The 11,383-nt window shown below is 40.4% G+C and overlaps 1 protein-coding gene across 1 annotated transcript; it reads right to left on the bottom strand.

Annotated features, from left to right (window-relative positions):
- Positions 1-887: 887 nt before the first annotated feature.
- LOC149278465 (phosphatidylinositol N-acetylglucosaminyltransferase subunit H-like) lies at positions 888-10,068 on the bottom strand. The gene is made up of 4 exons (XM_089501923.1): positions 9,895-10,068; positions 7,694-7,903; positions 1,604-1,687; positions 888-983 (listed from the first exon to the last, which is right to left on the bottom strand). The coding sequence occupies exons 1-4, from the start codon at positions 10,066-10,068 to the stop codon at positions 888-890; spliced, it is 564 nt and encodes a 187-aa protein (XP_089358049.1).
- Positions 10,069-11,383: the final 1,315 nt, after the last annotated feature.

Raw genomic sequence — 11,383 nt, 5'->3', positions numbered from 1 at the left:
TGTATTTAATATTTATTAATTTTTTGTAATAAAATATGCATGTCTTTTAGCCACCCCTTTTTATTTATTTTTCTGTGTTTTTTTATTGGAGTTTTTGTGGGCACTTGTCAAAACATTTGCTCACAAGACAAAACGCAGCTGTGTTTGTCTAGGCAATATTGTACCCGAAATTACTAGGTTTATGTAGCTACACTGTACCTAAAACAACACAAATAGCAACACATTCTGTGGCTCAACAAGTTTAGCGTTGTAATTACGTGGTAGAGGACACCGTAATTGTTTTGTATAAGCTTACAAAAAGGTTGCATTAGTACTAATGATCATTTCTTGCGTCCATTTGTTTTTGTTTTGTTTTTTTACTAAATTTTCTGCAATAGGAGTATCATCCAATTATTAGGCCACAGAAAGGGGTAGAAACATAAACCTGATCATTTATTACTATAAGTAATTTGATGGCTTTGCAACACTTGTAACAATCAAACATTGACTTGCAGTCATCCACTACAAGTGGATGTCTTAATCTAAAACTACAATCTACTTAGAGTTTAGTTACGCAGCTTCCTCATATGTCTTTGATAACCAGCAAAGACCGAGGATGATTTACATTATTTAAATTGCAGTTAGTAAGGAAATCCATACTCTCTACACTTACTTGTGGTGAAACCCTTGTTTACTTACGTCACAGCTGAACGCTAATTTATTAATAACTTATTATTCAAATGATTCAAGGCAAATTACGTTAACAGGAAATCCACCCGCATAACGTGGAGAAGCCCATTTAATTATAAAAGGAAATTAAGCAGTTAGGGGGCAGTTTGAGTAAAAGTAAAAAAATACCTCCCTCTATATAAATGAAGTGGGAAATTATGTGAAAAGCATTTTCTGTATTATTTGTTCAAAATTTCCACAGGTTCCTTCTGAGATAAGATGTCCTGACAACTCCTATAAATCTCAACTAAACAGTCCAGCTTAGGCTTCGAGCTCTGAAATAAAAAAAAAAAAAGTAAAAATGTAAAGCCGTTACATCATACACAATATTCCTACAGTAAACCTAAAAGTAATATAAGGAAAGTAGCTGAGGCATACACCACTCTACAACAGACTACAAAAGGCTAGCTACGGTAAATAACCATGATGTTTAAGCCTAAAGTGCATATGAGTAATATGTACAGTTGTGAGCCATTCCATTGGGTATAAGATGTCATCACTCCGGGATCCCTAATAATTATGCAAGCTTATATTGGACATTTGTATAAAAACCCTGCCGCTACAAGAATGCATGGGTGGATCATGTTATTCTTAATACATATTATCAATCATCTTTCTCCTTACGGACTATGACCAGCTGAAGCAGCAATACAAAATTTTTAAACAGTAAAGTTTTGGTTTGGTGCCTTAGAATGATTATCTTACACGCATCCATCAAATATGTAATCCATGAAGTTTATAAAAAAAAAACCAAAAAAAAAAAAACAATATCAAAACGTTCTCATGGATTTTCTATTTTAACTTTAGGTAAAGCAGAAAGTACATCATAGATCAGACATACATAATTGAGAGATAAAAACCACTGTAAGATGGTAGAACATAATTATTAGCCCACCTGAAAGACTGGTACAATACTTGAAATACCATTTGGATCAGAAGGATCTTTATGTAGAATGCACAAGTAGTAGATCACCTTTTGCTGAAAAACACCAGATTGTGACATTAGAATGTGTAACCTTAATAAAATAATGAAGATGACAGTGTGGTTTCTCTCTTAAGACCAAAATTTATCAGGTAGATATTTTCAAATGCAACCAGAGTAATACAAAAATGTCACCGTCCACACGGCTGAAGTAGAGAATTGAAGTAATTCTCAAATCTTTAAACTAAATATCCTCAAAACAAATATTTGGTTGAAGAAAAAAAAAAGTTATAGGAAGTTTGTCTAGAAACAGATTAGAGATGCTAAGAGTTGTGATTGTGATGGATCCCCTTTCAATAAGTCCTTTACTTCTGCTTTGCTCAGTGCTGTGTGCTATTCAATAAGAGTTATTTCTGGGGCAAGCACACACACACACACAAATACACAGTCAGGTACTTACAGCACCAAAGAGAGTGGGTGAAGGGTTAATCCTGTGCAGATATCAGGGAAAAAAAAAAAAAAAAGACAGCGCCCAGGTAACGCCGTAGAAAAATTACTTAAAAACTAGTGGTTAACCAATATGTGTGTAGTAGATACACAGACCCATTCAGGCAGAAATGGTACAAGGGTGAAGTGGCGAGAGTTACCCAAGTTTAAATGAGATGTGGTTTGAACCCAATGAACTGTACATGAGGTTTACTCTAGTCAATTAGCATTTTTGTGTTATTATGGGACTCCTTTTGCATTGAACCACTCGCAGGTGGCACATTTGACATCTCTCCTAGTCAGAAAGGCATCATTTTGAACCTGCAAAGAACCCCCCAACAAACATAGGAGGTATGAGTTTGTACTTAGTTTGTTTGTTGGAGGGTTCTTTGCAGGGTCAAAATGGTGCCTTTTCTACTAAAGGTTATATTTAAAAGATTAAATATAGATCCAGGGATTAATATAGATTAAGGGGTAGCCCCTTTCTACTAAAGGTTATATTTAAGGGATTAACAAGGTTTTGTAGTGAATGCTGCATAAAAAGTGTTAAAAATGCCACTAAGTTTGGGTGATCTCCTAAAAAAAGAAAATATACACACACACACACACACACACACACACTGGCCCCTTTATTAGATATGCCTTGCTAGTGCCAGGTTGGACCCCCTTTTGCCTTCATTCTTTGTGGCATACTTACCATACAAGGTGCTGGAAACATTCCTCAGAGATTTTGGTCCATACGGACATGATGGCATCACGCAGTTGCTGCATCCATGATGCGACTCTCCCGTTCCACCACATCCCAAAGGTGCTCTATTGGATTGAGATATGGTGACTGTGGAGGCCATAGGAGTAACAGGGAACTCATTGCTATGTTCAAGAAACCAGTTTGAGATGATGTGAGTTTTGTGACATGGTGTATTATCCTGCTGGAAGTAGCCATCAGAAGATGGGTACACTGTGATGATAAAGGGATGGACATGGTCAGCAACAATACTCAGGTAGGCTGTCCCGTTTAAACGATGCTGACTTGGTACTAAGGGGACCAAAGTGTGCCAAGAAAATGTCACCCACACCATTACGCTACCATCACCAGCCTGAACCGTTGATACAAGGCAGGATGGATCCATGCTTTCAAGTTGTTTATTCAAACTCTGACCCTGCCATGTGAATGTCGCAGCAAGAATCGAGACTCATCATTGTAGCCTCAGTTTTCTGTTCTTAGCTGACAGGAGTGGCACCCGGTGTGGTCTTCTGCTGCTGTAGCCAATCTGCTTCAAGGTTCCACATGTTGTGCGTTCAGAGATGGTATTCTGCATACCTTGGTGGCAACAAGTGGTTATTAAAGTTACTTTTGCCTTTCTGTCATCTCGAACCAGTCTGCCCATTCTCCTCTGACATTAACAAGGCATTTTCATCCGCACAACTGCTGCTCACTGGATATTTTCCTATTTTTTCTGACCATTCTCTGTAAACCCTAAAGATGGTTGTGCATGAAAATCCCAGTAGATCAGCAGTTTCTGAAACACTTCAACCAGCCCGGCTGGCACCAACAATCACACCACGTTCAAAGTCACTTAAATCTCCTTTCTTCCCCATTCCAAAGCTCGGTTTGAACTTCAGCAAGTTGTCTTGACCACGTCCACATGCCTAAATGCATTGAGTTGCTGCCATGTGATTGGCTTATTAGCAATTGAACAGGTGTACCTAATAAAGTGGCCAGTGAGTGTACATATATATATAATTTATTGGACAGTTTTGAAGTCTGTGACTGCTATCGAGGCACCACACACAGCATATCAATTTTTATCAAACCTCTAGTTTAACCCCTTCGTGAAAAAGGCTGATTTTACTTTTTGTACCCTTCGTGACAATGGCCGTTTTAACATTTCTGCGCTGCTCGTGTTTAGCTGTAATTTTCTTCTTTCCCGTTTACTGAACCCACACACATTATATATTGTTTTTTTTCAAGGACAAGAAGGGCTTTCTTTAGATGACATTGTTTTGATTGTATCATATTATTTACTATTAAAAAAAGTATAAAATATGGTGAAAAATTTAGAAAAAAATGACTGTTTCTAACTTTTAGTTGAAAAATCTTTTACTCATTTATAAAAAGGTAATGAAAAAACCTGCTAAATAGATTCTACTATTTGTCCTGAGTTTAGAAATACCCAATGTTTTTATGTTTTTTTGCTTTTTTCTACACATTATGGGGCAAAAAGTACAGGTAGCGTTTTGCTATTTCAAAGCCATTTTTTCCAAATCTGGTAATTCTTCCCCTCATGTGCCATTTCGGGTATCTTTGAAGCCGGCCAATGCAATTTACCCCATGAAGTCATATATTTTTGAGAACTAGACAGCCCAGGGTATTCCAAATGCTAGTATTTTAACCCTTTTCAAGCACTAATTCTACCATCAGCCTTTGTTAAACTTTATGGTAGTAATTTTTTTTGCATTTGTTTTTTCACACACATTTTACTTTAGGTATGAATAAACAGGTTCTGGTATATGTCACTATCATAAAACACCCCAATATGTGTTTAGCAACATCTCCTGAGTACAGCGATACCTCACATGAATGATTTTGCCTGGCTGTTTGGGGGCAAAAGGGCCACATTTGGGGCATGCGCATTTTTCAATGTTGAACTTTGGCATTTGGGGATCCACTGCCCATGCCCTATTTGGTACATCTTTGAGCCAGGCCATTTCAGTGTGCCCAATAAAGCCATATATTTTTGAAAACTAGACACCCCAGGGTATTTTAACTCTTTGCATGCACACATTTTACCACCAGAATTTTTTCAAAGTTTGCAGCAGTATTTTTTTGTGTGTATTTTTCCCCCCACACACCTACTTCATGTATGAATTTACAGCTCCTGGTTTATGCCGCTGTCACAAGACACCCCAATATGTGTTCAGCAACATCTCCTGAGCGCAGTGATACCCCACATGCATGGGTTTGTCATTTTTTGGGGGAACTAAAAGGCCACATTTGGTACGTGTGCATTTTTCTAATTGGAAATTAGATGTGTGGCCATCCTTCCCCCCCGTGTTATTTGGGACATTGTTGAACCCGGCCAATTCAATTTACCCCATCAAATCATACAAGTAGACACCCCATGGGCATTTAATATGCCAGTATTTTAACTCTTTCCATGCGAGAATTGTTTTAAGCTAATGTGCTAATTTTAGGACTTGCTCACAAAAATATATTTTTTATATATATATTTTATTTTTTTTGCCTTGCAGATGGCAAAGATCACCGGCAGCTGCGGCTGTGACCGCTCCGGTCACAGCCCACCCAGAGGTAAGTTTGGTGTCGCTGGATGCCTCCTGATCGTCAGTTACAAACTTAAGACAAGTAAACAAATAGGGAGTATTTTTTTTTTTTTTATATATAATGGGTTGAACCGAGGAACATTTGTGGAGTTTTTTTTTTCATTTCTCCCCCAACTTTTATTCTTTTTTTCACTTTTCTCATAAGAATAGTTTCAGAAGAAAACCATACTTGTCGTGAAAAAAAAAAAAAAAACATATGGCTACTTTTGAAGGAATACAAAAGAATAACAAAAATACGTCCTCTACTATAAAATAGTCTGCATCCTTTAAGGAGTTAATGATAGTTGCGGTTGACTTCGTGATTCTCCAGTCCGGCTCGGTAAGTTTCAGTACCCGGCGTATAAGACGACCCCTGACTTTTGATTAGATTTTCACGGGTTAAAAAGTCGTCTTATACGCCGGAAAATACAGTAGTTAAAGTCTCCTCACACATTGAATTATACATTATGCAGGACCAGCCCATCTTACAAATGCTGGTCCTTCATAATGAACAGTCAAGTGAGGAAGGTAAAACTACAACTAACTTGCAAACTCTGCCCTCAAATTAAAGCTGCACTCAATCCTATTTGTTATTGTTTCTTTTGCTAGTGTACACAGCCAAAAATTAAAAAAATGTCCTTGTCCAAATACATACTATAGTAATTTTATGAAAAGTTGAACAAAACATGCCATCAGGGGGCTACAACCAATACAAGTGTACAAAGCCCAGCCGCCATGTACCAAAAATGTACCGGGGTCATGTTATGCATGTTACGTGTCCTAGCGGAAGTAGACCGCTCCACCAACCCCTTTGATCTTCGAACAGGCCATCGCTTTCTTAGGCCCAACACGCTGCAACTAACTATTACTTTTAATAAATAGATTATTTGTCCAATTAATAAAAACTATGATTGAGAAAAATGAATTTTGTTGTTTTTGTTTCCTTTTATTTGCCAACCTGCCCCCCCAGTTATGAACATCTGACCCCAGGTTTGCCACTGTGCGCCCCAGATATGCCACTCCCCCCCCCCCCAGGGTTGCCCCCATGCCCCAGACTCCCTGGTGTCTAGTGGGGGCAGCCAGTGAACACCTGCGTGATGCTAGTAGACAACTTCTGCTGCTGCCCAGCACTTCTGCCAGGGCTTCTATGACAGAACACCAGAAGGTTGTGTCACACCAGTGCTCCGTCATAGAAGCTCCAGCGGAAGTGCTGGGCAGCAGCGGAGGTTGTCTGTGCGCATGGCGCAGAAGTTCATAAGCTGCCAGAGAGGAGGATCCAGGTCCCCTGCAGCGCAGTGGGAGATCTGGATCTTAGTCTCATAGTCAGACCTCTATTTGAGGTTGAGTATAAGACAAGGGATATTTTTCAGAGCGGTAAACCGATCATTCAACTAATTGATAATGAAAATAGTTGACAACGATTTTCATTATCATCAAATTTATCGATTAGTTGTTGCAGCCTTAGCTGACTCTGAGCGCACCTGCTACCTCCTTTTGGAATGCCTCCCCAGAAGAGTGGAAGCTTTTTGTGCTCTCGTTCGCTCTCTCCTGTTTGAGGCAATGGGTGCGTGTTGTGTTACTGTATGGCATTTGTATGAGTATGTATATCCGCATGTAGTGTTAGAGTGTATGGGGTTAGCATACCTGTGTATGTGTATGGTATCAGCCTGTGTGTGTGTTACTGGAAGGGGTTTATGTTTCTGAGCTTGTGGTGTGAGCATGTGTGTATCTGTTACGGTGTGGTGGTATATAGTGCGTAAGTATGGTGTTAGCATGAGTGAATTTGTGTTAGCATATGTCTGTGTGCTAGTGGTGCCTGGAAGGGGGAAGAGGAGGAAAACGAGAGAGAATGCGTGTGCATGTGTGTGTGTGTAAGTTTACAGTGGTAAAGCGAGTTTACGTGTTGGTTATAGGGGGGCCTAGAATAAATACTGCACCCAGATGCCATTTACCGTAGGCCAGTCCTAGTTCTCAAAATGTGTGCTTATGGGAGGATCTCAGGTGGACTGAAAGGGGGGAGCATTGGGATAAACATGAGTGGGCCGATGGGAGGGGCATAGGGGCCAGGCATTAAGCATGTAAAACCTATTTTGAGGACAAAGCTTGCCAAAGACACAAAAGGAAGACTTCCTCCTGAGTTGCATTACTAAGGAAAATTCACAGAAATTCAGAGATGGTAAGCAAATGATGATTTTGCACATGGGCTTTTCACCAATAAAGAGGGAACATTAGAGATTACTAATAAGTGACGCTTACCATAAAGATGGCTTCATTAATGACAACATCCTTCACTCTGTGTATTTCAATAAATTCTGTGCTTTCTTTGCCTGATGCAAACGATAATGTCATCTGAATCCCCAAAGAGCCAATAACCAGCAATGATTCCTGGTCAATCTTCACAAAATGAAGGTAGAAAAGCAGACCAATAAAGGTGCACAAAATGGCAGCAGACAAGACTATATTGTTCTGTAGCAAAGAAACAAAAATGTATATTAATATAGTGCAGCTAATGAATAATTGCAGCTACAATCAAGTTGTAAGTGGCTTGCTGGTAATTACAACATTGCCACCTGGGGCATAATTTATCCACAGCGTGAAAGTTACCTGTCAGTTGCCCCAAACAAAGATTAATGAAAAGGTGCAGACATGGTGCCCAGACAATTGTACCTGTCCCAGGCACGGACAGCCATACCAAATATGCCACAGCTGCAAATGTACCATATTGTCCCAATTAGAAGCGGCTAAAATGTTTTTTTTTCTCAGGGCTGTGCAATTCGTATCGCCTGCTGCCCGGGACAGGCAGTTCCAGGCGCCAGGCAGGCATTTGTTTTCTTTTCATGTAGGCCGGCAGCGCTGTAGGGCAGGGCTTGACAAATTTGTTGTGAATCTAGGCGCCAGCTAAAAAAGTTAGGGGCCAGGATTTTTTTTTAAACTAACAGTTGGTCAAAAGTGATCTGATCATCATCAGCACACTAAACTCACAGCATTTGACCTGGAAGCACCCTGGACTTTCAGATAAGTGCTGGGTTTTTTTTATTTTATTAGTTTTTTTGATAATTTTTTTAACGCTTTCAATGCTGATGTTCCATTGGAGCACAGCATTGACTGATATTTAGTCCCCACAAGCTTGTGGGGACAAATGTTAACCCCTGCAATGCCACGAATGTGTTATACACAATTGTGGAATTGAAGGGGTTAATGCTGCACTGGCACTCTCAGGGAGCGATCAGGCAGCAGGGGAGGGTTGGGGCTGGTTTCCACACTCATGTGGAGACCGAAGAAGCCTCTCCTCCTGTCCCTGAAGCTGCCTCTGGCAGCTGAGACGCAATTGCTGGTCTATAGACCAGCCTTTGCAGGGGGAGTCTCTGATGACTGCTGTAGGCTTCCATGCCTACAGGAATCATCAAAGGGCTTGTGGGGGCTCATTTTTGCTGTTGCTGGTCTGCCTGGGCTTCCAGCAGCAGAGCCCCGAACAAAACGGGAATTAACCCCTAAAATGCCGCGATCGTGGCATTGAAGGGGTTAACGCTGCACTTTCGCTCTCATGGAGCGATCAGGCAGCAGCGGGGTGTTGTGTGGGGACCCAATCAACACACCACCCCATTTCCTGAAGCTGCCTGTGGCAGCTGAAAACACGGTTGCTGGTTTTCCTGCAATAGCGGTTTCAGCCTACAGAATCACTTTGTGGGAGTGATCTCAGGCTCGGGGGCTGAGTGGCTGACAGCAGCGCCCCCGCAATCACAGGCTGACAAACACCTAGGCGCCAGGACAAAATTCTGAGTTACCATGGCGACCTGGCACCTGGGATTTGTCGAGCCCTGCTGTAGGGGACAGGTATCCTCCACATCTGCGTGAGGCTCGTGGGCCTTCCGGTGCCCCGTCATAGAAGCCCCAGAGGAATTGCCGGGCAGCAGCACATTGCACAGACATCGGCTAAACACCATGGGGGCATGTCTATAAGCAAGGTGCATTATGATGTGGGGGGAGAGAGAGACATTAAAAGAGAGAGAAAGAGAAAGAGACAAAACCTTAAATTAAGATACAGATGGCTCCGAAATCTCTCATCATAGGATACTAAGTGTATAGTTTAAAATATATATCATGTAAAAACATTTGCCAACGTTTGTTTTGAATGTATTTATTCAAAGGTTTTATTAGTAATCTCCAAAACCACGGGGAAGTATGACGGCACTATATAACAATAAACAGTAATTGTGTTTTTTTATTTTTAAATATTAACATCAAATGATACAACATTATGTTCTGTAATGTTTTCTTTACTGGACATAATAAATCCCACACTACAACGTAACAATAATCCCCACTACAGTTAAAAAGAACCAAGTTTCCGCGTTCTTGATTCAAAACAAACACCAATTCAGCGTGAAATCAGACTCGCAGAATGTAATTTTTGAAGCTGCAAATGGCAAATATTATCACGCGAGAATAATCCTTACCTGCGTGTACGCGAAGATCGCATATGCTATTAACCATATCGTGCACGTTGAGGCGGTTAGCGATCGTAGTGAGAGTTTAGGACAGGTGATGTTAAATTCTCTACACGTGCGGCTGTACGATCGCTGCTGGAGCATGATCTTCCTTCCCTGTATATCGGAAAACTCCTCGTCCATCTCTCGTGGATTTTTTTTTTATACCGTGAGCATCCGAAACAATATTTAAAGCGCTTAAAGAGATGGGGCCGACTATAACATAACCCGAGAAGGTAGCTTGTTTGTTCTTCATGGCTTCCTGCCGTGCGAGGCACCGTCGGGTGGTTTATTTTTGGCCAGCTTTCATCCGGTATTTTCCGGTACAAATTGGTTGAGCTTTTAGGGCATATAGGGGATTTGACCTTCTCTTTAACATATATTTCCGGCCGATACGCCCATACAAGGGCCGAGTTATTAAATTGCGGATTAATCGCTTTTAGCATTTTGAATAGGCAGTTGAGTCCCTTGTTTTCCCTTGTTATGTGACACCCTAGAACTGAAGTTTCTGGTGTATTCCACATTTTCTGTATCTGCAGTTTTGGTATGTAATGTTTTAGTTAAGCACGTAAGACGAATTTCATTTTCGTCGAAAATCTTTTTACCAATTTCTGTTCGTTACATATATGTTCTTAATGGTGCCTCATTTTAACCCTGTATTAGGGCCAGTGCATGGGCCCTTCCTGACCAATTTAAAAGAATACTGAGCACTTATTTTACAGTAACTTAAGTTCTTAAACATTAGTCTCCATAGATAAGTATTGGCACGCCTAGGCTCAGCCAGTTTTGCTGAAGTGCCTCGATATTGAGGCATTCAGCAACACAAAAAATAGGGTCCATGTTCAATCATTCCTAGGAGTGTTTGTAAACGCTTACGGGCAGCAACTATACAGCAACTATACCCCAATAAAAGACCAGATAATTAAAGTAGCACAAGCGTAATCAAATTAGTATATATTTATATATATATTCTTATTCACCTAATGACCTTCCTTATACCTAACATAGCTGACCTCTCAATGACCCTTATCCCCACAGCCACATTGTGCCCTGTACTAAATGAACAGTGGCTTGTCATTCTTATCGCATTCCTGATACAGTGATACCACCCATGCATGGGTTTTTCTACGGTTGGGGGCTAAAAGGCTACATTTGGGAGGTGTGCTTTTTTTTCTCTTCATTTTGACATCTGGTCATTCTGTGCCTATGCTGTATTTGGGACATCTTTGAACCTGGCCAATTCAAACCATACATTCTTTAAACTAGTATTTTATCTTTTTCCATTTCTGGGAAGAAACAGTGCTAATTTTTGCACTTGCTCATAAAAATAAACTTTTTTTTGTCATTTTGTTGGAACTAGATGGTTCCCCTGATGGTAACATCACTGCATAATTTATTTAAATGTTACAAAATGTTTATTTTTTTACTGTGTTCAACTTGCAGGGTTGAGCCCAGAGTT

The sequence above is a fragment of the Sceloporus occidentalis genome, unplaced genomic scaffold, assembly GCF_023333645.1.
Source record: "Sceloporus occidentalis isolate IW3139 unplaced genomic scaffold, rSceOcc1.0.p SCAF_188, whole genome shotgun sequence".
NCBI classification, from domain to species: domain Eukaryota; kingdom Metazoa; phylum Chordata; class Lepidosauria; order Squamata; family Phrynosomatidae; genus Sceloporus; species Sceloporus occidentalis.
The sequence above is the reverse complement of the archived record's forward strand: the minus strand, read 5'-3'. Positions and strand labels throughout refer to the sequence as shown.

Bases quoted from the DNA above. Each gene is read 5' to 3' on its own strand.
- LOC149278465 (XM_089501923.1), bottom strand. From the start codon at position 10,068: ATGGACGAGGAGTTTTCCGATATACAGGGAAGGAAGATCATGCTCCAG. The intron at 1,688-7,693 runs GTAAGCGTCACT...GGTGTTTTTCAG, and splicing joins TTAATGAAGCCATCTTTATG to CAAAAGGTGATCTACTACTT. The intron at 984-1,603 runs GTGGGCTAATAA...TTTTTATTTCAG, and splicing joins GTATTGTACCAGTCTTTCAG to AGCTCGAAGCCTAAGCTGGA.